This window comes from Octopus sinensis, linkage group LG17 (genome assembly GCF_006345805.1).
Source record: "Octopus sinensis linkage group LG17, ASM634580v1, whole genome shotgun sequence".
In the NCBI taxonomy this organism is placed as follows: domain Eukaryota; kingdom Metazoa; phylum Mollusca; class Cephalopoda; order Octopoda; family Octopodidae; genus Octopus; species Octopus sinensis.
Window position 1 is genome coordinate 25210155 of NC_043013.1, and position 26022 is coordinate 25236176.

The window sequence follows — 26022 nt, forward strand, 5'->3', positions numbered from 1 at the left end:
AGCAAATTTATCACAGCCATATATATATATATATATACACACACACACACACACACATATATAATGTGTGTGTGTGTGTTATCTTGATGACACAAGTTGACAGGTGCTTTGACTTTATACAAGCAAGAGCCCATAGAAGAAAGCTGTAACTTACAGCTTGCAACATTTATATTTAATTTAATTTTGATAAGCAAAGTTTTAAATAAAGTTTGGTATTTTATATTATAGTAGTCTTCCATTTTATTTTTTGCAAAAGATAAATATTTTATAAACTATTCTTTATCTCCTCCCATATGAGACATTTACTATATTTTTCACAATCATTTAAGTTCCTGTAAAGTGTGTATGTATGTATATATGTGTATGTATATGTGCATATGTATTTGTGTATGTGTGTGTAAAAATTATGAATAATAATTACTCAAGCTCATTATATCATTGCTAAATGTCTTGTTTTTCCTGTTTAGTGTCAACTTCTGATAATACAAGTGATTAACTTCCTCAGCCAGTACAAGTTAATTTGTGGTGACCTTTTTATGAGCTGCTCTAAAACACCATTTCCTTTATGCTTGTTGAATTATATTATTTTAAATCATTTTAAAATAGATGGACCATTTTATACAGTTTTAAAACTAAATGAAAATAAAATTAAGTTGGTTACCTTAGCTACAAAATGAACTAATTACCTTACATAATTTTACATTTCATTTCATTCTTTTAAATCTCTCTCTCAGATCTAATTATTTGCTCTGAAAGTTAGGTATTAAATTGGATTTAAAATAGTTATTATTGTTGCAGTGGTTGTTTGTCTCTTAGAAATAAATATCTTCAAATCTGATTACTGATGTTTATATTACTTCAGGAGCCGTTGTTTAAATGAATTGACTTTTATGAGTAATGCTGAAAGTAAAATGAACATTGAAGCTGTTTAGTACTTGCAAGTGCGGATTAGTTAGCAATGTTTGTCAATCTATTTATTATTAAGTTGTATGTTTGCATTTCCCCTCTGAAGGCTGAATCAATGTTTGTTGGCTAGTCTTATTTCTAAATTGGTGCAGGTCATAATATGATCAATATGCATATGAATTGTCTGGATATGCTGAAAGGTTGATTGTTGTAATAGAATTAAAAGCATGTGGCTGGATTGAGCTCGTACGTATGAGCAGTGTTTTAACATTATGACCCTTCAAGGGCCATAAGATCAATAAAATTGCTTTGCCAGAAGTAATACCATATATATAATATTTATTAATATTTAGCAGAATTAAGTGACCTAAGGTCCAAGAGTTTCATGTGTTGGCACTAATGAAACTCTATTTTTTTTCTGTCTGCATCACCACACACACACACACACACACATATAATAATAATATATATATATATATATAAATATATATATATATAAATATATATATATATATATATATAGTGTGTGTGTGTGGATGGATGTTCCATTAAATTTCCCTTTAAGAAATATTTGATTTAAACTAAAGGATATTGTAGTTTATTTTATACATTTAAGACTGACTTTGTGTGGTCGGCCAGGACTATTTTTGCATAGAAATTAGGGTGATGAGAATCTTGAAAATTACATGAATGTTGTATTGTTGTATATTTAAGTGTGTGTGTGTATTGATATATAGTAACTGATGTGTGTGTGTGTGTTTCCCATGTTTTCATTCAGCTCTTAACACTAGCAATTCACATTGATTATTCACTGTGCTTATTTTTCTTTGTTATCCCTATACCCCCATCTTAGCCATGGATACTGAATTTTTTTCTTAGATGCAGGATTCTATCTTCATTTTATTTATTTTTTTTAACTAGTTCTCTACAAGTACTTATTCATATGATGCTTGTCCACTTAATTTCTAATTCTGGTATTATATCCACATAGAGTAAAACGAAATGTGGGAGAGGAAATAAATAAGGAGTTTATACATTTAAGCAGCAGAGCTTCTGACAATTAGTTCCCTCAGTGGCGTCAACTTGTTTCAGACAAGCTTTTACTTTATTTTACTACACTGCTTATGTGAATTATTTTGAATATGGTGTATACAATTTTAGCACAGTAGTCTTTTTACAACAAAACGTTTACATTATTCAGTGATAAGAAGAAAAAAAGCACTAGTTGGTGGCTTTTGAATAACCTTGGTAGTGAATAGATAGAAAAAAAGCTGCATAAGAATACAATGGGAACTACAAACTAATGACCTGTAATAATGAATAGTATCAGGTCTTTAAATATCAACAATTTACATTTGTAATAAACTGCAGTCAAAAAACAAAAAAAGCATTTTAAAAAGAGAAGTTTCATAGATTTGTGGTCATTTACTGATATCAAAATGGTTAAGTTCTCCCTTCACAGATACAAGTGCACAATTGGTCTGTTTCAGTCAGTGGTAGCTAACCCTATTGCCATAAGAGTACGACCGAAAACCTTTTTGGTATTCATGTCATTCACGGGAGAAATCCTTTAGGAATGGGGTTTTTTTCATTGCCTTGACCTACAGAAATTCTGTGACTCTCTACTGTGAACTAATGAGGTATTTATTTATTTTAGTGCTGCTGCTATTACAGCATGGTGAACCTACTTAGAGCAAGGTGGACATAGCCATTGTGCTCTATTAACTTCAACATCCACATGCTCTATTTCATCTAAAATGGTATTTAAAATAATATTCTTATTTGTCTACTCTAAAAAAATTCATGTATGTGTTTCATTTATATAATTCAAGCTGCGAAAGTTATTTCAGTATTTTATTTCTCAGTAAAGCAGTGAACTAGCAGACTCGTTAACACATCAGGCGAAGTGCTTAGTGGCATTTCATCCATTTTTACGTTCTGAGATCAAATTCCGCTGATGTCAACTTTGTCTTTCCATCCTTTCAAGGCTGATAAAATAAGTACCAGTTGAGCACTGGGGTCAATGTACTCAACTATCTCCACCCCCACACCCCTCAAAATTGATAGCCTCATACCAAATTTTGAAACCAAGATTTTATTGCTCAGTCTTTAAACTTTTATGCAATTATTATCATTCATATTAATTTGATTTTGATTATTTTTTTTTTTTTCTCATATAATCTCTGGATTACCAAATTGGAGATATTTACTTACTAGCATTTAGAGCCAGATGGCCTTAATGTACACCACTACCTAAGACATAATATACTTCATCTTGAAATGTTATCATTATCATCATTTTAACATCCAACTTGCATGAGTGGGATGGAATATGCTGAGGAAGGTATTTCTACAACCGGATTCCTTTCCTGTTGCTAACCCTCACCTGTTTCCACTGAAAATTGGAGACAAAGGATGCTGCTTTTACAGTGGTGACACTCATTTACTATTGTCGCACGAAATCAGGGCAGGTGACAGTAACACACACACGCACATATGACAGGCTTCTATACAGTTTCCAGCTACCTCATCTATTTATATAAAAGTATGCTTCAAGATCATATTTGTGCGAGTTTGGTCATGGGCTTAAGTGTTCAAGTTGAGAAATATTTGTAACTAGACCAACATATATTGATACATTTTGTATGTTAAAAATGCATTGAATATGTTGTTAATATAAAGCCTGTTGTTTTTAATTTTTTTATTTTGATTTATGATTGTAATTTCGGCTCATTTGATTTAATAAAAACAAATTATTTGAATCCAACTCAAATGGGCAGTAATCTTCCATATTAGAATTAATTTACTGTTAAGCTGAAGGGAAAATATGATCCTATATGGAGGCAAGCAAATTTTATCAAAGAGTCTCTCCAGGTCAAGCTGCTACTTTTCTGCATTGAGAGGTCACAACCTCTATACTATGGATATGATTAGAATGTCACAGGAAGAATTGCAAGACAGATTCTCTAAGCTGAGCCAACCAGCTGAAGATCTAGAGGTAGACCAAGAATGTGATGGTTGGATGCTGTCCATGGTCATTGTTGGTGATGTTTAGAAACCCATTTAGAAAGGTGTAATGAGGGTTGCTTCTGATTGGCCCCCTACAGAGAAGATGCCTGAGGACTCATCCCCTACAAGTCTCCCAGAAATAGTGAGTGGAGAAAATGGTTGGAGAGAGAATATGTATTGCAGGAAGATATATTGATTTTTGCAATAATTTAAAGCTCTATGGATCTCAATACAAAACTTTCGTTTGAGAATTTTGATGGAAGTTGGAGATGATTGGAATATCCTTTTATCTTTTACTTGCCTCAGGCATTAGACTGCAGCCATTCTGAGGCACTGCCATGAAGAATTTTGCATCAAAGGGATCAACACCAGTACTTTTTTTTTTTTTTTTTTTTTCAAGCCTGCTATATATTCTATCAGACTCTTTTACTGAAAATGTAAACACACCAACACCAGTTGTCAAGCAGTGACAGAAGACAAATACACACACACACATACAATGGGCTTCTTACAGTTTCCATCTACCAAATCCATTCGCAAGGTTTTGGCCAGCCTGATGCTATAGTAGACTCTTGCCCAAGGTGCCATGCAGTGAGGCTGAACCTGGGACCATGTGATTGAGAAGCAAGTTTTTTACTGCACAAATTTCATAAAATAATGTCCTCCTTTTCACATATCCAAATATTTAAACAGAATAAGAGCATTTGAGGCAGGACCCTTCTTTTAAATGTATTTCAGCTCATTGGAAATATTACAGTAATGTGTAGCTTTACTAATGAAAGGTGTTTTTTTGTTTGTTTGTTTGCATTAGCTACTCACATTGCAATATCAGTTTTGTTGTCTGTTCTTCGCTTACCTTTATCCATTAAAATAGTCATGGAGCATTTGCGAGTTCAATTTTTATTTGCTTTTAAGAGATTGTTTTACAACTGATTTGGAAGAAACAGTTAAAACATTAAAAAATATTGGATCTTGAAAAATTTAGAACAACAATGAATAAAAATTTCAAAGTTGTTTGGATGGACATCTGTTGAAAACAAAATGGTTACAATTTAGATATTCTTCTTGTTTACAGGAATAGAAAAAGGAAGGATGCATTGAATAATGTTGTCCAAGTTACACTTTTCCTGAACACAATACTGAATAGTCTTTGATCATAGGTCTGCCACATAGGCTGGCCTGGGGCTGAACAATAACATAATTTAATCATTTTCTTCTTCCAAACAACTTTTTCATACTTTAGTTGCTTTTAAGATTTTATTTTTTTTTAATATTAAATTTCAATGAAAGAAATAAAATTTCCAATCTGTCTTTTAAAGGGAGATATAATCTTATCTGGTGTTATTAAAAGAACATTAGCTACCTTGGAATAGAGAGTTGTTGACTATCAGCTTAAGTGTATTTTTTTATTACATGGAGGTAGTTTCTAGCAAAGACTTTTATTTTTGCAATTGTACATTCTACTCTTTTAGATTTAGGGCATAGAATGTCTTAATTTTAAAGCTATTAAACTGTGTTTTAAAGATGTAACTGCATTGAACAGGTTATGCAACTTCGTGGAAGCGTTCTTACTGGTTTATTGGCTATCAAGTTTGTTTCTTTTCATGAAATTGGGTAAAGATGAGAATGATGGATTTATGGTACTGTTGAATGAACTGGCTTTCTATTTTGAATTGTAACTAATTATAGTGCTTTTCTACACTTCATTAGTTTTCAAAAGTGAAAACCAATCCAAAAGAAATGTCCAACTGCCTTAGAATCCATGCATGTCTACTTGAGTTGAACAATTAAAGGAAGCTATTAAAGAGAAATTGATTAGAATTCTTGCTAAACTTGAAATGAAATATTGGTCTCTAATTTCCAATATTTGATTTAAGACTTGTATAGAACAGTAATATCCCTCAGCCTACTAAGGAGTCTGTTATATTGGGTAATGTTCTTAAAATTTCAAACTGAACCAAATCCTTGGGTCAAACCGTAGGAGTAGATTCTCATTCCATTGTCCATGAATCTGGTTTAAGTAGAATGAAAAAGCCACACCACTAACCCTAACCCAAGAATAACTATCTCCAGCACTGACAATGGATGAAGAACAAACTACCCTGTGATTTGAATAAAGCATTCGGTTCAAAGTTTATAATCACTGACAAAGTTGATTTACCTTCTAAATTAATTAAAACAAAGGCAGTATATTTCAACAGAAATTGGATAACAAAAGGACTAAGAAATTTCATGATATTAATTAATCAAACATGACTAAAAAAATTTCTTTTTTATACACAATGAAGATACATTTTTTTGCTCAGTTTGTACCAGGTTTCAAGTTAGCTGTTCATTTTTTTCAGACTTATCTTAGACTCACCGGATGCCACTTAACCAGATGTGGGTCAGCACTCCTTTTCACCAAATGGAAAATTAAAAATAAATGTATGTTATGCACACAAAAAAAAACCCCAGTAATTATTATAATTAAATAGACTAATTTTGTGGATTAGTTTATTATCTCTGTTTATTTTTACTATCCCATCCAGCATATTTGTGTGGATTAATATCCTCTTGCGTTAAGTATGTACGGGAATTATTAAAGAGGGCAAGGATTTCATCATCGTTTAACGTCCACTTTCCATGCTGGCATGGGTTGGCTGATTTGACTGAGGACTGACGAACCAGATGGCTGCACTAGGCTCCAATCTGATCTGGCAGAGTTTCTACAGCTGGATGCCCTTCTTAATGCCAGTCAAGCGGTACTGGCAATGGCCATGCTCAAATGGTGTTTTTTACGTGCCACCTGCACAGGAGCCAGTCCAGCGGCACTGGAAACAACCTCACTCAAATGTTTTTTTACGTACCACCTGCACAAGTGCCAGTAAGGCAATGCTGGTAATGATCATACTCGATTGGTGGCTCTTACATGCCACCGGCACGGAAGCCAGTTAGCTGCTCTGGCAACGATCACGTTCAGATGGTGCTCTTAGCGCTTGTCTAATGTAAATATATTAAGCATTGCTGCTTGGTAACTATGCCGAACTTGTATTCTGATCCTCAGAAAGATTTCTTCGGAAATGTGTTTGTCTTGTGCTAAGTTTAAATGCTTAATTTCTAAGAAAAAATCACAACCTCTCTGAATATCCATAGAGTGCTCTTGATATTTGCTGTCCCCTTTGTGAGCTCTCAATACCTGAAGGGACCACTATTGCCCATGTTAAGAACCACTGAGAGTGTTAACCTTCTGACCAAAGTATCAATGACATCTCCTGCCCCACTCTCTCTTTCTTCCCCTCTTTGCCTCTCTTTCTCTCTCTTACCATTCTAATTTTACCATGAAAACTATACCAACATTTATTGATTTCTAACATGTCACTTTAAAACAAAAATATTATACACTTCCCATCACATGTTCTTTCAATTTACATCTCCTTATCAGCCTGCTTATCCCTTTTTGTGTAAGCTGTTCACCTTTTCCCATCAAATTTGTTTTTTATATATTTTTTGCGAGATGCTCTAACTAGTAACTTTTTTTTTTTAATTACAATGCAATTAGTGCACGAATACCTAGTGTCAAACAGGCTTCATCTTTATCAATGATTTATCTAAACTATTAGTGTGACTGCATAAATGATTCAAGAAGTTTTTTTTGTTTTGGTTTTGGTTTTGTGTGTGTGCCAGATCAATCCATGATCAAGTAGAATCTTTGATCAAAGCATCACAGCTTTGATAATTTCCTCACCATTTCTGTATATCTACAACCTCATTAGTGAAGGCTCATGGCCTAGTGGTTAGGATGTTGCACTTGTGCTCACAAGCTCATGGTTTCAATTCCCAGACTGGGTGGTGCATTGTGCTCTTCAGCAAAAACACACTCCATTTCACAATGCAGCTCCAATTTGCTCAGCTGTAAATGGGTAATTTTACAGTGGACTGGCATTCCATTCGGGGGAAATGTTTGCTTGCACATGGTGACCAGCAGTATATAACAGCATACAATAGACTGGTCAATACAGTGAAGGCCTGCAAGTTATATTATTTTCTAACAGTTGAGCTGTTAACCCTTTAGCACTCAGATTATTCCCTCAAATGCATTGCTTATTTATTCACATTGTTTTGAATTAATCCTGCCTTATATCAAGGTTTTGAAGATTTTGACGTGATTGTTTTGAATGACATTATCCGGTAGGTGTGAGTGGTCAGATCTGGTCAGTTTTAACATAGAAAGAATATTTTGGACCAGATATGGCCAGTTTAAATGCTAGATGGTTAATCCTAATTGTCAGCTACATCTTTTTTTTTTTTTTTTTTTTTTTACCTTTTTCTTTAACTGACATTTTACAATATTCAGTATTGTAATATTCACTATTCATGTACAGGAATATTGTGATTTTTATGCAGTTGATGATTCAATATTAAAATTCAAATACTGAGCATAAGAATTTGATTTCCCTTTCATTTCAGTTTTCTTTCAGAAGGAACCAAATATATTGCTCCAATTCCTCGTTTCAGATATGATTCCTAAGGTGTTTCCTGCTACATCTGTATACTTTGTATACATATTTTGTGTTCTTAGGGATTTGGTGTTGCTATGTAAACCATATTTATTTGAGAACTTTTTTTAAACATCATATGTCTGCTTTCGATACTGGCATGGGTTGGACAGTTTGATTGAAAACTGGTACCTGGGGGTGCTACACCAAGTTCCAATCTGAATTTGCAAGGTTTCTATGGCTGGATGCCCTTCCTAATGCTAACCACTCTGTGTAGTAGGTGTCTTTTAAGTGCCATTGATCTGACACTGGCATCGACCGTACCTATGGTCTCACTTGGCTTGATAAGTTTACACAAGCACGGTATATCGCCAAAGGTCTTGGTCACTTGTCACTGCCTCCACAAGGCCCAATGCTCAAACTGTGCTTTTTACATGCCATTGGCATGGGTGCCAGTCAGACAGCACTGGCATCAGCCATGACTATAATAAACACACAATTTATTCTCATGTTCTAAAAATGTGTGTACTGATAGTTGTACAAATGGTGAAAATGCTTAGAAGAGGAAATTAGAATTGTAAGAAAAATTAGGATTAATTGGCAAATATGAAAGTAGTACTGCCAGAACTGAAGTAGGCCAAATTAAAAGCAAATGAACAATATCTAAGATGATTCTTAAACACTTTATAAAAATTTAGTGTTGTGTAAAAACACAATGCTTTATAAAGAACAAAGTACTGCATCATCTTTGAATTCCTGTACAAAAAACAAAAAAACAGTGCAATAATTGAAATTGCATGTTATTTGCTAATTTGCATCAGATTGCAGTCAAAAGTGCATCCCTTTAAATCAAATGACCATCCAAACAAAAGTTGTGGGTCTTGGCAGCAGTCAACATTTTTATTCCCAGATTGGTTTAAGAGTTGGCTCTCCCAAAGCCAAAGATATGTCTATAAAATTAGATTTAAGTTTTATTGATGTTTGACAATTGTCTGGGTCATCCAACTTGGTGATATGTATGAAAAATATGTTTTTATTACTGAAAACTGCCAATAGACCAGGAGGTGATAGCAATATTCAAGGCTAATGTCCAAGGTATTGGAGAAACAACAAGAGAAAATGCATTTAAACTTACATTTGGAAGGTATTAATTTTAACTGAGATGAGAAATTATTTTGAGAGGAAAAATAATTCTCACTGTACAAATGATTTTGTAGCCACAGTAGAAACCATTCAACTTAATTTACTCAGATGAATGTGTAGGATAGCCATTCTGTGAGTTGTTTAATTGGTATGTCAGGAACCTAAATAATCCCCCACTATAGGCACAATTCCTGAAATTTATGGTGGTGGTGGGGGCTTGTTGAATACATCAACTCCAGTGCTCAACTTGTTTTGTTGACTCCCAAAAGGTTAGCAGGCAGTTAACCTCAGTAGAATTTGAACTTGGAACATTAAAGTCAGAAGTGCTGCTCAGCATTTTGACCTACATGCTAGTGATTCTGCCAGTTTTCTGCCTCTGTGGAAACTAAATATTGGAGACTTTTTCTTAAAAATTAACTGCAACCTTGCACATCATTAGGATGTTTGCCAAGATGGAACAAATGAAATTGAGACAGAGAGCAGATGAAGTATATACATTGAATGGCTATGGAGGTCTGGTAGAGGAAAATAGGAATCAAAAAACTCCATAGGCAAAAAATGGTTGAGAACCATTGGACCTAGACATTGACAACTATTCTATTTTATGTACTCAGAGACTGTAGTATTCTTGTGTTGTTCATTTTCTGCAATAAGAGTTTTCCTGGTTTTGTAATCTTACAAACTCACTAACTTTCAACAGGAATTTACTTGGATTATTTAGGACAAGAATTTTCAGAGTTGAATCTATGATGCATTGTTTAAGTTTCTATTTAATTCTTGCTGAAGTTTTATCTAAATTGTTTTTATTCAAATTGAATGTTTAAATTCATTTAGTGGTGAAAATTTTTCAGACTTTTAATCTATCTCAAACGGCTTGATCTCAGATCATCTTCAGGGTTTTATATTTGGCTGTGTTGGATGTCGTTGTTCAACTGCAGATCACATCTGATCGAGCAAATGTGATAATCATTGCATCCTTTTGTATAGTCAGGAACAGCACTGACTAATGTGCCCTTACTTTTTAGTATCTGTCCTTTTAGGATGTGATCTGAGTGAGATTTGGCTGTTGAATGCTTATGTACCAGCTTCTTTGTTGACTTATTCTTGTAAGTGTCCATCAAAATTCAGTCTGGTACCATGTACACTTCAAAGAATGAGACCCCTGATGACTATCAGGGATCAAAGGTCATGTTCATACAGGCGTGGCTACACCTACACATGCTACTTGGGCTGAGTCCCACTGCATGGCACTCTGGACGAGTGCCTTCTACTATAACCACGGGCTGCCTTATGAGTGGATTTGGTACACACAAACTAAAAAGAACCCTGTCATGTGTAGCAAGTATTGGGGTTAATTTGTTCAACTGAAAGAGGTAAAAGATGTGAATAAACATTTCTTCATCTCTAAAGATGAGGTTGATAGTTGGAAAAAGTTAACCATATTTTATTGCAATAATCACCTGTCAATTATATGTCAGTTTAATTTTGTCTTTTTTTTTGTTTTCTTCTCAGCTCTGTACCCCTGCAAATACTCCAGCAACACCACCAAATTTCCCTGAGGCTCTTACAGCATTGTCAAAGTTATCAACTACAGACAGGTTAGGCTCTTCACCAGCATATGCAACAGGATCACAGTCGAATACTCAACCGACTCCCAAACCAATGGAAATGGCACATCGATAAAATACAAATGAGAAAAAAAAAATGTTAAAAAAAAATAAGAGCGAAAAACATTTAAGTGAGGGAGGTCCTCTACTGTGCAGAAAGATAGAAACGGACAAAACAGATGATTAATAATAGCAACAGTTGTGTTCATGTGACTCTTTTGTTACAGTGAAGAGATGTACTAGAGAGTATTGAGGGGGGAAAACCAGTACTATTTTGAATTGCCAAATAATGCTGGCTGGCTGTGCTCATTCCCTTTACAACTGCCAATGGATAACCTGTTATTTGGATCTTATTTTGTTTTCAATTTTTTTTCCCCCTTTTATTTTAAGAAATATACCCAGGGATTTTTTTTTTTTTTTTCTGTTACATATATATCATACATATGCATACACCATACATATGTATCCATTGTTTTTATCTCCTCCAACAGTGTTCCAACACTTTCCAAATTTAAACAGAAAATTTTTTTTTTCTCTTTTTTTATTAGTGCATATCTGGCTATAGGATATTTTGGGGAAATGCCTAACACTGCCTTTTTGTTGGAAAATGTCAGACTTGCTACCATTTCCTCACACTCTTAAATATTAAAACTCTTGCATTGGACTTCCGAAATTTAAACTTCTGTCAGCTTGCGTCAGGCATGATAATGCACCACACATCCTGTTTATTATAGGATTTGAGGGGGCAATGTTGCATCATGTCTGTTATGTCTTTCAAAGCTAATAATACCTGGTGGTTGCCAATTCTCACAGGAATATTACAGCCATTGGGATCTACAACCTCATCTGCTATTAAAACGCAAGCAGCACTAAGAAGATTTGAGATACTCAACCATAGTCTCTTGCTTGAAGAAGCCTGGGTGACTTCACTTTCTGTTGATAAAAATCAACTTTGGAATACTGAAAGGCAAAGTTGAACTCTGCGGAATTTGTAAAGGGCTGGACATTTAAATTCAGCAAGGCATTTGTCTGACGCTCTATCGGTTTTGCTAATCCAGCCTCCATTGAAACTAATGACTTGTATAAGATTGTGTATTGTCTCACTTGGCAGTGACAGGAAAAGTCTTAGAATTTAAGGAATAGTGAAAGAAAATATAAATGGAACAAACATTTCTGTAAGAGGATAAGCAGGTCTTTTTCTGTTTTTTTTGGGTTTTTTTTAGTGGAGCACATTTTTACTTTTGAATCCTCCATATTTGTATTTTGGTTCTGGCTGTTTGCTCCTACAGTTAATTCTTGCAACCATTGCTCTACTTTGGATTCTGGAAAACCTTTTTCTTTTTTTTTTTGTTTATTTCATCCTTTCTCTCTTTTTTTAAACCTAGTTCCAATGACCTCTGTTTCTTACTCTATTTTATGCTTAGGGAACCCATTAGGCACTTTGAAACAGATGAATGCGTTTTAGCTATTGCAGGTACAGCTAGAATACAAATGCAATATTATACTTTATTCAAAAACCAAAGCAGTACATAATTTCTCCCTTAATCTTTCTATGCTGTGAAAGCTATATTAAATGGTGAAAATCTTTTTTCTTTTTTTTTTTTTCTTTGCTATCATTAGAACTATCCATATCATGTTGTAATTAACTTCATTAATATGATCCGTTTACAATCCATTTGTTATATGAAAACAAATTTATGAATAATGCTAGAAAAAGTATGTCTCTTGTGTAGTTGAATTAGTATCCTATTATGTCTTATGTCTAGAGGTCCCATTTTTATTTTTGTAGAGCTCACTAGCAGACACTGCCAGACCATATTTGTTGTTTGTAATTAATGCTTTAGAAGAAAATGTTTGAAGATGTGTATAGTTAGAATTTGTATACTTTTTGTATACACCTTACATATAAATATCTACACTGGTATTTTTAACAAAAGGCTCAGACTATATAACGATTTTTAGTAATGAAATAGACTAGTTCTTGACATTACTCTTGGGTTTTTCTCTTCTTTAAAATCCTAATTTCTGGATAAAAATACCAAGAATGTCAGATAGGGTGTACTGAAATCAAGCTAAGCGATGGAACTGAAGACAATTTCCGGTGACATTATATCATATATATGTATATATATCATATATATGTGTGTGTATATATATATATATATATAATCTTTTTTAAACTTCCTTTGGTCTTTTAATGATTATTTATAATCATAATTCTTGTTCACTGTGTGAATTTCTTTCTTTTGCCTGTGTATTCCCCTGATTGCAGCAACTTCAGAACTTCTCTTAAATTTAAAAAAAAAATACTTTAAGGAATTGAAAGTTTCTTGTAAAAAAAAGCCACTAAAGAGCATTTGAGTTTTTATAGAAAAGGGACCACCAGTAAGCATACTTTTTTTCTTTCTTTTTCCACCCCCTTGATAAGGATTGGTTGTAAGAAACTGATAGCTTTTTTTTTTCCTATTTTATGAAAATTTTAATCTCATAATTAGTGTTAAAAAGCATTAAATGCTTAGTGATTTTTAAAAAAGTTTTCTTTGTTTAAAGCTCTTTCGTATGACTTAATTTCTGTGATGTTTGAAAAAGTTGAATTATTGGTGCCTACTTCTGTTTAACCAAATGTAAAAAAATACCTTGTGCTATGATCTTCAGATTTTTCCAAATTTGGCTTAAATTTCAGTCAGTCTGTTATAACAATCCCATGTGCAGCCACTTTACAAGGCACTTAGTGCCTGCAAGTGCTGTTTTAGAGACTCCATCTAATTAACTAAGTTTGTCAATGATGGACTCTCTAAACAGTCATTTGACCTGCTAGAAATAGTAATCAAATTCCTTCAAAGCACACCCTACTGTCTTATAAAAAGGAAAGATATATTGACCAGCGTAAGTCTAATGCAAAAAAAAATGTCAGTCGTGGCTAAGAAAAAAAAAATAGCCAAGACTGATTTTGAGGCTAACCAACAACTTACATTGGTGAATATTTTAATTCTTAAGAACTCAAAGAAATCCTCTTCAAAGTTTGGTTTTATAAATTACTAAATTTTAATAAGTTTGATTTTAATTTTTATTTTTACATTACAGATTTTTTTATGCTTTTATAAGTTTTTGAATGTTTATTTACTGAAAGGCCAACTGGTGCTCATACATAAGTAAAATATTGTTGTTGTTTTTTTTCCTAACTGAATGGAATATTAGATCAAGGATTTACAAATTGTGTCCAGTGTAAGAATCTTGAAGAAAAGAGAAAGATAAAATTAGTTTGATCATACATCATTTCCACTCCAAATGTGTCATCTACTGAAGGCAGTTGTCTGAGAAGATCTATATTCCTCCAGAATATTTATTTATTACATGTATCAGTTGGTCATAGAATATTCTGGTGAGAGTTTGTGTTGTTGAGCTAAGCGTTCATTCTCTGAATATGCCTGTCGTCAGTTTCACTTTCTCTCCATGTCTTAACCTTTCTTAAATCCTGTCACAGATTCCTGAAAATGGAGAGAAAAACTATTTACCTTGAGTCTGTTGCTCCCCACTAATAAAAACTTGTTGATTGATATCAAGTCTGTTCATTTCTATTTAAAAGAAGAAAAGGAAAAACACAAAAAAAATTACAAAAAACACTGGGAAAAATTATAAGAAAAATATTATTTCATATATTTCTATGATGCATTTTGGAATTTTTAGCAATCTTCCGTTATCTTCTTATATCGCTTTCATGTGTGAAATATTTTTCTGCCCCATTTCATCAAATATGTTCTGTCACTGCAAATAAATCTGTACATTTGTAAATGTTTTTTGTAATTTATTTTTTTATAAAAGTCATTTGTTGTTGAGGGATATGAAAGGGAAAGGTGAATAAATGTGAAATAAATGTCTTTGTCTTTCAGAAAAGGATTACAATTCTGGAAGTTATTTGGCAATTGCAATGTGCTCTTTGGTCTTCATAACTATAGATGCATACAAGCTTGTGCACACATTCATGCATGCACACGTGTGTGTGTGTATATATATATATATGTATTATTGTTAATACCCTATCCAATGCCTTGGGTTTCTTGCTAGTAGAGTGCATCTACCAACATTTTTCAGTTGTTTAAGGAATTAGTCATCAGACTATTCTCTCTTGCATTTACTCTGTCCACATAGATATAGCTATGTGGTTACGGTTGCTTGTCATGAGCCCTATTTGGGGATCTGCTAAAAAGAGTCTCACTGCCGGTTGTTCATTGTATTTAAAGTGAGTTGCTTATGCACATTGCATTTGCAGAGGTATGTTTAACAATATTTAGTAGTTAAAGTTTGTCTTTATTAGCTCTGGCTAATTCTAGAGGACATTTTAGGTCATAAATCGCAATTTTTGGACTACAGAAATATTGACTGTTTTGAAAACGTTTTTTCATTTTGCATTTCTCATTTATATCATTCATTAATATTTCTTACACATTCACATTTGATACTATAACTTCAAAAAAACTAAAATGGTTATTATTGCAATTGAATAGGAAAGGATAAATGTGCTTTTTTTTCAGCAGTCCCCATTTGGGACTTTTTGTAAAATTTATAATTTCCAAAATAATTCACATATGAAGAAAATTTAAATACTATATATATTATTTTAACTCCTAAGACACCTGACAAAGCCAAAAAGTATGAATTAAAAAAATTTGGTAGTTAATTAGTTAAGAAGCTCGCTTTCCAACCACATGGTTTCAATCTATGACACCTCATGCAAATATCTTCTACCCTTCTACTATACTAAATTCACAGGTCAGCCTTGGACAAAAATTATATTAATCTGGTCATTGTGTCAAGTAAATGAATGTTAATATTTCACTTATGATCATTTGTGTAAAGTGGTGCTGATGTTAATATTGTTGGCATCATGATGGCTGCTCTGAGCTTTCAAAGACCTGTCGAATGTAAAAATTCTTTACTTGAAAATTTGATGAGTTGGCAACAAAAGCATCTAGTCATAAAATCCTACCTCAAAATCAATTCTTGTGCCAGGTTAACATAGAAAAACACAATATTTCTATAATGTAAGCTCGAATCCATTCTTCATATAGTCATTTTCAGTAGGTCACCTGTCTGAAAGCTTTTTTTTTTTTTTTTTTTTTTTTTTTTTTTTTTAATATTCTGCACTGTTCCATATGAATTTTCCATGCTTTCATGGGCTAGACCAGTGGTTCCCAACCTGGTGTCTGCAGACCCTTGGCGGTCCACAAAGATAGGACTGGGAGTCTGTGAATTAAATTCAAAATTTCATATGTAAATACATAATGATAAACATATTAAAAGGGGGTCTGTGGAAAAACTCATTTACATAAAAGGGTTGGGATCCACTGGTTTAAGCGAAACTTGTTGAAACTGATTTTCTATGTTCAGATGCTTTTCTTGTTGCTTACCTATTAAGATATTTTCATTATTCTACTTTTTCCTCCTACATCAAAAGTGATGATGACACAGACTATGGAAATTGAATGTTAATCATACAATTTTTTTTTTTACTTTGTGCATGGGGGGGCAGCTCTAGCATGTCAAAGAATAAACCCAACGTTTTCTTTGTGTGTCATAAAAAGATGTCATGGTAGGACTTGTATTCCAACCTCATAAGACCCTCACCAGCAACAACTACCCAAATTGACCCATAGGTTGGAAGGTTGTTGCCCAAGTGGTGTTGTCCACCAGTGGCACTAGGGAACCATTAACAAATGGTGGATGCAGTGATGTATTGGTACAGCACATGCCCCCACACTATTGCTACTTCTTTGAGGTATATTCTTTGTTTGTGATGGGTTTAACATTGGAGACAGTCTTGTCCATTACATGCAGCAAAACCATCCCACCTATACCAGCATGGAAGGCAGATGTTAAATGATGATGATGTAATGAAAGCCAATTTGGATACAATAATAAGGCAATCTGAAATGTTGGCTATGAACTGCAACTTAACCATCATGAACTGAAGCAGCTGAAAATTTTCTCCCCACAAACAAGACATTATCAGTAGATTTCAATTTGTACTCATGACTAGATTGTCAAATATCCTAACCATTTTGTCATCTTCCTTAACCATCTAGCATTCACATTATTCTGTCAAAAGTAATGCTTATTTCTTCTCATTGTTTTGTTTTAATCCTGCATTATTTTGTAACTCTGAGATTTTGATATGGTAATTGTTAATTTTTAGAATAATATTGTGGGGTTGATACGAGAGACTAGATTTGGTCAGTTTGAACATAAAACAGGTGGAATATTTTGGCTGAATATGGCTGTCTTTAATGCTAAAGGGTTAAATGCTTCTTTTATTATATGAAGCCCCTATTGTGGTTGGGGAAAATTACCCTTTCAAAGTGAACCCACTAAAATAAGGTTCTCTGTTATAAAAGCAACCTCATCTACCATAAAAACCAATTCCTCCTCTTGACTACTACAGATATAATGATAGTGTTAACCTATTTCTATGTCATGCTTACATTTATTGTGATCGATTGTGTTGACCACAATTATTAAATCCTCCTGACCCTCCTCTAATGCAAGGAAAAGAAAAGTGATTGTGATGCATGTTCCATCTTTTATTAGTAAAATATCTGAATCTTATTGTTCATGTGTACTTGATTAGCCTCTGAGATCAATTTTCATAACATCTCATGACAATGGTTTTTCTTAGACCTGTTTGCGACATGTTCGTAAACTCACTTCGTGCAGTTTTCATGTCCAGTTTTTTTTTTTGTTTGTTTTTTTTGCAAATCAGTGTAACATTATATTGGATTACCTTGCCATCTTTTAGGAGTATTAAAAATCTCTAGATAAATTGAAGAATAATTGGTGAGTGAGTTCCAGTGCTGGATTAACCATTAAAAATAAGCACATGCTTAGACATCAAGGGAAGAGAGGAGCATCACAAATGGTAAATGATTTACAGGATAAAAGAAATCATTTTAAATGTGTTTTATATAGTTGGAAAAAATTTATTTTATGGGTTTTTTTTTTATTATTTATATTTTGATTAACACATGGAGGGCACCAAAATCTTAAGTGTTAAGGGCCTTTTATAGGTCTTAATCTGTCCCTGATGAGCTACTCCTCTCCATTTGTAAAATATACACAGTCTTACAGCCAGTTGCTTGCTTGTGTAACTTAGTCCTTATTCAGGTATTCCTTGTTGGAAATGGCTGATTTAAGATCTATGGTTGATTGGTGCCATGTCAGCATTCAGTCTACCTGGCCATTTACACTTAGACTTGTACTCTAATCCTAAAGCCAGGCTTAGATCAGGTCATTTCACTGTGTGAAATACAGATATTGCTGTAGACTGCTTGCTAATGTAGCACTGGCTGATTTTAATAGAGGTGTGTATGTAAGCAAAAAAGGTTTTATTGAAGCACCTATGTTAATTGCAAAGGGCAAAAATCTACTCTAGTATAATTTGAACTGAGAACATATGATTCATCATTTATCTTGCTTGTTTCTCCATGCTGCTATGAGTTAGCTAGATCTGAGAACATTTCACCACCTGCTTAGTCAGTCTTCATCTGTACACACAGCAACAGACAAAAGGACAAAAAAAAGGTTATTAACTCAGTCATTATTCTGAGTAAAGTTTTTTTTTATGAAATGCTTCAAAATATTTATATAAACTCAGTCTAATGAATTTGACTGCAGCTTGCAATCAGTGAAACTTTTTTGAAGTATATTAAATGAAATTTGGTAAGCTCTGAATATTAGTCCTCTCAGCTGACCTGAATCAAGACAGGAATGGATGCGAAAACAATGATAATGACAAGAAGGAAATAATTAAATGACATGAATTTATTATGCATTGGGACTATCATATTAAATTACTCTGTAAAACAATATTTAAATGTAGACTCCTACTTGTATTACTTGTTATTGGTTTAAAAAAAAAAAAAATATAAAGAATCATTACAAAATTCTCAGCAAAGCTACATTTGTGGGGAGATTATGTACCATCATTTAAGGTTTGTTTTCCATGCTAGCAATGGTTGGATGGTTTGACAGGTGCTGCACTAGGTTCCATAGTCTGTTTCGGCTTGGTTTTCACAGCTGGATGCCTTTCCTAATGCCAACTACTTTACAGAGTGTACTGGTTGCTTTTTTACACGGCATCATATCATCATCGTCATTTAATGTCTGTTGTCCATGCTTGCTTGGGTATATTAGGAAATCTGTTAGTGCCAAACATTTTGTTTGGTGCTATCTGTTTAGTTACATCTCTTGTGGTTGAAAGTTCAAATCTTCATAAGGAAGGGGTGTTGACTTTGGCTCTATTTTGAATGCTTGACAAGTAAAGCAAATAAGTTCCCTTTTGACTTAACACAGTATTCTCCTCTTGTTGATTGATTACCTAGAAACAACAAAAGGTGTTGGCACACTGAAGGTCAGCTTCATAGAAGGAAATTTAAAAGGTAGCTTTGATTTAATTTTACTTCTTAGTTGATAACTGTTGTGCATTAGTTAGCTTTTGGGGTTAGTGAACCAGTTTGATTTCCAGTTAACAAGAAGCATCTTTATTAAACCAGAATCTCCTGTTTCTCAAGAATGATTTCACTATTAAGAAATATCCCAAGCTATTGGATTATGCAGAAATTGGTCTATAGATTTTTCTGCTAGTATTGAATACCGAGGATGTGTAAAAGCTGGAAGTATGCTGTGTAATGTTGGTGTATATGAAAGGCATAACACAGATGAACTGACAGAAAAACTAAGAGGAATTAGATTTAGTACACATGAGAAAACAGAACTGGGGTAGATGTGATACATATGAAGGATAACAATGTGCCAAGTGAAGGAACCTGCAGAAGACCAATGAGGTGAAAGCTGATAAGTATGCCACCTGTCCTATCGGTGATTTCTTTCTCACTTGTCAATGATGCAAAGGGACACTGTACTTCAGTATGCAACCATAATATACAATAAAGTATATTAAATGGTTTTATAAGTCAATACCATGTTCTATTGTGTTAGCAGTGCTACAATATCACTTGTCAAGGTTATCTCTTCAGATTTTCTATGGGTGCTAACGAAGGAGCAAAAACTCCTGAAATATCCCACTACACCCTGACTGGCTTCTGTGCCGGTGGCACATAAAAAGCACCATCCAAATGTGGCCGATGTCACTTCGCCCAGACTAGCTCCTGTGCTGGTGGCACAAAAGGCACCATCCAAATGTAGCCGATGCCAGTACGCCCTGACTGGCCCCTGTGCCAGTGGCATACAAAAAGCACCATTTGAACGTGATCGATACCAGGCCCGCCTGACTGGCTCCTGTGCTGGTGGCATCTAAAAAGCATCCACTACACTCTTGGACTGGTTGGTGTTAGGAAGGGCATCCAGCTGTAGAAACATTGCCAGACCAGATTGGAGCCTGGTACAGCCACTGGCTCTCCAGACCTCAGTCAAACCATCCAACCCGTGCCAGCATGGAAAATGGACGTTAAATGATGATGATGAATCTTATTTACATTGAGTGTCTCAAATAGGAAACATCATGACAAAATCAGTGTTACCTATAATTTCTATACAAGATCTGTAGAGCTATAACCTTAAGTCTTTCTTACTTATATGTTCATGATTTTTTTCCCCCCACATATCCCAAAGCTTAGACTCAACCTCATGTACACATAACAACACTGTTGCATCCTTCCTGCATAGCTATAATACTACTGCTGTTACTACAACTTCCATTCACCAACCACCTAGAAAACTTCCATGGATTCTTACACTAATCCCTTTTTACCAGCAACATTACACAACATCTAATACAAGCTACCATCTCTTTTTACAAGCGAATGAGGAAACCTATATATTTGTTTGACCTGTTTGAAAGAGTAGTCAGTTCTCCCTCAAGTCACACTTTATCATCTTTAAAGGAAAAAGGATATATTGAATAATGTGATCTTTGATAAACTGCATCTCAAATAAAACAAATATACTCATGGTTGGAATGTATTTTTTTACCATAGGCTTGCTTGATTAAAGTTGACCTAGGGCTAAACAGCAGCATAAACAAACTACAAAGTTCAGGTGACTTGCCTGAATGATACACTTCCATGGCAGATGTCCTGATTGAGTGATGACATATGAATGTCTGGCCTGGGCTTTAGTCTTTCACAAGCTGAAATATCTCATGATTACAGATGATAGCAGCAGTTCACTAACTGTACTGGTTGCTCCTGGCCATTGACAGTTTGTTGTCTGTCCAGCCATACAACATCTCATGATATTTGCCATTGATTCAATAAGATTCATTTACTGAAATAGCTCACATCCATTGTGTTGTATCCCATGATTTCAGCATACCCTGACTAGGGTGGTTACATGCCATTTAACCCAATATCTGGGACCCTGACAGGTGCTACTACTCTGGGACAGAGTAGACCTGGGAACAATAGTGTGTGAGATGTTCCTTGCTCTTCAAAATCCTGGAATCATTGAACCAGGGCCCCGACTACTGAATGCGGTTTAACCCTTTAGCATTCAGATTATTCTGTCAACTGTAATGATTTGTTATTCATATTGTTTTGAATTAATTCTGCATTATATCTTAGCTTTGAGATTTTGATGATGTTATCACCTATTTTTAGAATGACATTGTGGGTTTGGACATTAAACAAGTAGAATATTTGAGTTGAATGTGGCTAGTCTAAATGCTAAAGGGCCAGCGTCATACTCGGGACATGAAAATTATGGACAACAGAGTTATAATATTCACAGTACAAGACTTGGATGAAGTAAAATGGCTCAATGACACTGCATTTTGTCCAGCATGCTAACAATTCTGCCAGCTGACCACCTTGAAGAATAAAAATAATTATAGTAGTAAATTTATTTTTTAGGGGGAAAGGCAGTGACTGATGATCCTTTTTCAGTACCTATGAGACTGGCAGGGGAGAAGAAGGTGTCTTCAAACAAGAGACTTGTTTGAAGACAAGTTCTTGCAACAGCATGGACTCTGCTAAAGGTACCCAAGGACCAGTAGATGGTGTTAAAACAGGTGACAAATTAACGTCTACAACAGGCTACTGTAGGATTTGAACTCAGAATGTAAAGAACCAGTAGGAATGCAACATGGAATCCCATTCGATGCTCTACTGGACAAATACCTCATATATTAATCCCAGAAGGATGAAAGATGAAGTTTGCCTTGGTGAGATTTGAACTCAACATAAGGGGCTGGAATAAATACTGCAAAGCATTCATCCAATGCCTTAAACCCTAAGGACGGAGGCCTTATGTGTGGCTGCTTGACCTGCTGAAAATAGCAGCAAATCACACCCTACTTTCTTATCCATTTTCATACCATCCTGCCTCGGACCATCTCTGGTTTAATGATACAAACTTCCAGATTTAAAGTGGCCTAAATTAAAACCTTCAATCAAAGTATTTTTCAAGCATCAACTCAATTATGACAAAGCTATTTTAATAAATATTTCTTTATTTCCAAACTTAATTGAAATAAAGTCTAAGTATTTCAACAGAAACATAACAAAAAAATTTCAACAAAGACACATTGGAGACTAGAAGGAGTGGTGTTAGACACTAGTAAAAAAAAAAAGATGTAAGTCATGACTGAAGCAATTTTAAGCATAGATCTACTCAATTAGGGTTGGCCTTTTGCTGAACAGCAACAACAATTATTATTATCATCATTTTATTGTCCACTTTACCTTGCTTGCATGGCTCAGAAAGATTTTACTGAGACAGATTATTTATGGCTGGATTCTCTTCCTGTCGCCAGCTCTCGCCTGTTTTTCCAAGTAAGATAATATTTCCCCATGGCCAGGACATATTGACACAGAATATTGGAATTGAATGACACTGCTTATATGACAGTGATTCTCATTTACAACCAACACACAATGTCAACACAAGAAGACACGCACACATACAACGGGCTTCATTCAGTTTGTCCACCAAGGTTTTGGATGGCTCAAGACTATAGTAAAAGACACTTGTCCAAGATGCTCTGGACATCTTAAACAGAAGTACAATAATCCCTCGACTATTGCAGGTGTTACATTCCAAACCTCTACGATAGGTGAAAGTCCACAAAGTAGAAACAGTACTGTACTGTATATTGTTTTTATTATTTTTGAAATTTGTATATATTTTATTATAAATGCAAAACAACACCACGGAGGAATTGACATAAGCTCAAATAATAAACCGTGATATGGTAAGGGATTATTGCCCATATTGGATAACATAGTTCTAAATGTCCTAAAATGACAAAATGGTCACAACTGGAAAGTTCTGTTTTAGCTTTTTTTTTTAATTATAGGTCTGCCCATTCAGAATTGACTTAGGTTTTTTTTTTTTGTGTGTGTCACTAACTGAACTGTTGAAAAAATAACAAGATACATGACTGCATTCCATCTGATAAACCTAGTCAGCACTGCTTGTTTCATGGTCAGGCCATCAGCAGCTAAAAATCATCTAGAAGAGAAGATGAACCCAACAAGGAATCAACCTTTCAAACCTGCAGCTACGGGAGGGAGAGGGAAGGGGCAGTAAGGGTTCTGAATCCAGTATGGATGACTTTCTTGACAACTCTTTCATTCAGTTGGTTCTCTCTTGCAGATGTACAAACCTTTCCTTTTCTCAGACCCAACAAAACCAAGATGAAAAAGTCTTTTAATAAATGCAGAAACCTCCCAAAGTGGTTTACCCTTTTCATATTCAAATGGGCCAGATATTCTTGCCTCTGATACCTACCCTACAATGTCCTTCTAAAAATAAACGATCCTGATCCCGTTATGAGAATCTCGAAGCTACAAGATAATGCATAATTAATTAAAAACAATGTCAATAAATAAGCATTGTGTTTGACAGAGAAATCTGACTATCGAAGGGTTAAAGTGGTTAATTTTTTCCAAGTAAATAAATAGATTGATAGATCACATGTATAACGTGGCTCGCTACCTTACATATACAGTCATGTGTAAAAAATCTCTTAGTCACTGCTAATGTTCTCTGTAGTCCCACCCACTTATACTCTGTATTATTGCTGGGTCTACCATCAGCTCTTGTTACAAAATTTATCTCCTATCTTCAACAAGCTATTGAAGCAGATTATCACCCTCAGTCGTTATCTATTAATTACACTACAGCAAGTAATACACTTCCTATTATTTTACTGATATCATGCTCCATTTCTTAAGTATTCATTCATGAAACTACCTGTACAATACTGCCTTCCCACCCGTTTCCTTTCAGTGTCACGATAGATAATTTGATAAAGTCATGCCCATACTTTAGCTCTGGCCTCCTGCCCTATATATGGACTGAAACACAGTTTGTAGTTGCAAGGTTGAACTGATTGATCACTGTTACACACAAAGCCCTACCATATATGTAATCTTTTTTTCTTGTAAATATTGAAGATAACTGAAATAGTGGCTGACGCAACTCTATCTAAACACTGATACTTTATTGTTGAGTTCACACTATCTTCTGGAGCTTTGTTCTTACTTAAAAGAGACCATTGTAACCTCAGCAGTCTTAATATAACCAAGACAGCATAATGATAGTTAATTTTGTTTTGAGGGTAAAAAAAAACTTAGGCTTTTATGCATTGTTAACCATCTACAAGTATAGATTACTTAAAAGTTGTTTGCGAAACTGAGTTGCTGTACTCATTGTCATTTGTGGTCCATTGTCAGCCATAAACATTTCCCCATTCAGTAATAATATCCCATTTCCTTATTTTCCTTATTTTTTTGAAATCTTTTCCATTCTCTTCAGCCATGTTTTCTCTTCTTGCCTGTTTTCCTCATTTTGGCTTCTGCAAAATATTCTTGTTTATCATCGTCATTCATATTTTGCTGTCTTGATTAGCAATTCCCATTCTTTCTTTGTTAGTTTCATTTTCATCATATTTGTCATACACCACCTTTTAATTTTGCTTCTTGAATTAATTTCATTCCTTTCCTCCTGAGTTAATGTTTTTTCTCATTCCTGATTCTCTTCTCTTTATTCTTATTTCTTCTTTTTGCCCTTTTCCCTTTTTTTTTCTGTATCTTCTCTGCCTCTTTCAATTCAGCTCTTGCTATCATGCTCTTTCATCACTGTCTGCCATAACACTAAACTCTCTTCTGGTAATAGAATAATCTAAGAAGCACTTGATATTGTAGAGGTTGGTTATAACAAAATGAAGCAAGTTAGGTATGCAGTTATTAGCATATAAACAATCGAAAGGTGGTGAGCTGGCGGAGTTGTTAGCACACTGAGCAAAATGCTTAGCTGTAGGGCAGGATTTATGACAGACAAACTGTAGACAGGAACTTCATTGTGGGCTAGCTAAGGAGCTGGTCTGCAGTGAAGTAGACTTCCAGTTGAGCAGGATCCGAAAGGCATACGTAGCTGGTGGCTGTCACCCTGATATACCTAAAGGAATAAATCTTTCACTAACACATTCTCATCTCTATGAGTTTATTTGTGTGAAGCTTAACAAAGTTATATAGCAGCATTTTGTCTGTCTTTGTTCTGAGTGCAAATTTCATCAAGGTCTACTTTGCATGTCATCAGTAAAATAAGTACCAGTTGAGCACTGGGGTTGGCCTTGTTCCAGAATTTGAAACCAATACATAGATAGTTGGGAAAATGCCATTTCCTGCATATACCATTTCACACATTTTATGTAAGAAGTTAGTGATACAGTTACTTATATATGGATAATAAAGCAAATAGATGGTCAATCTTCATGACAATCACTTGCTCTAAGGCATAAATATTAAGCCATCAAATAAACAGAAAGAGAGAGTCAAACTAATGCTACATGTGCACACACACACATGAGTACTCATATATACATAACCCTTGCTTTATCACACACACATACATATTGTTGTTCT

The 26022-nt window shown here is 34.5% G+C and overlaps 1 protein-coding gene across 1 annotated transcript in view; it reads left to right on the forward strand.

Moving 5' to 3' along the window:
* The window catches only part of LOC115220781 (UBA-like domain-containing protein 1), a 47160-nt gene extending 32227 nt beyond the window's left edge, over positions 1–14933 (forward strand). The window contains exon 3 of the mRNA XM_029790929.2: positions 11049–14933. Within this exon, the coding sequence (XP_029646789.1) occupies positions 11049–11219 (171 nt within the window). The 3' untranslated portion in view covers positions 11220–14933. The remainder of the gene's footprint in view (positions 1–11048) is intronic.
* The last annotated feature ends 11089 nt before the right edge of the window (positions 14934–26022 follow it).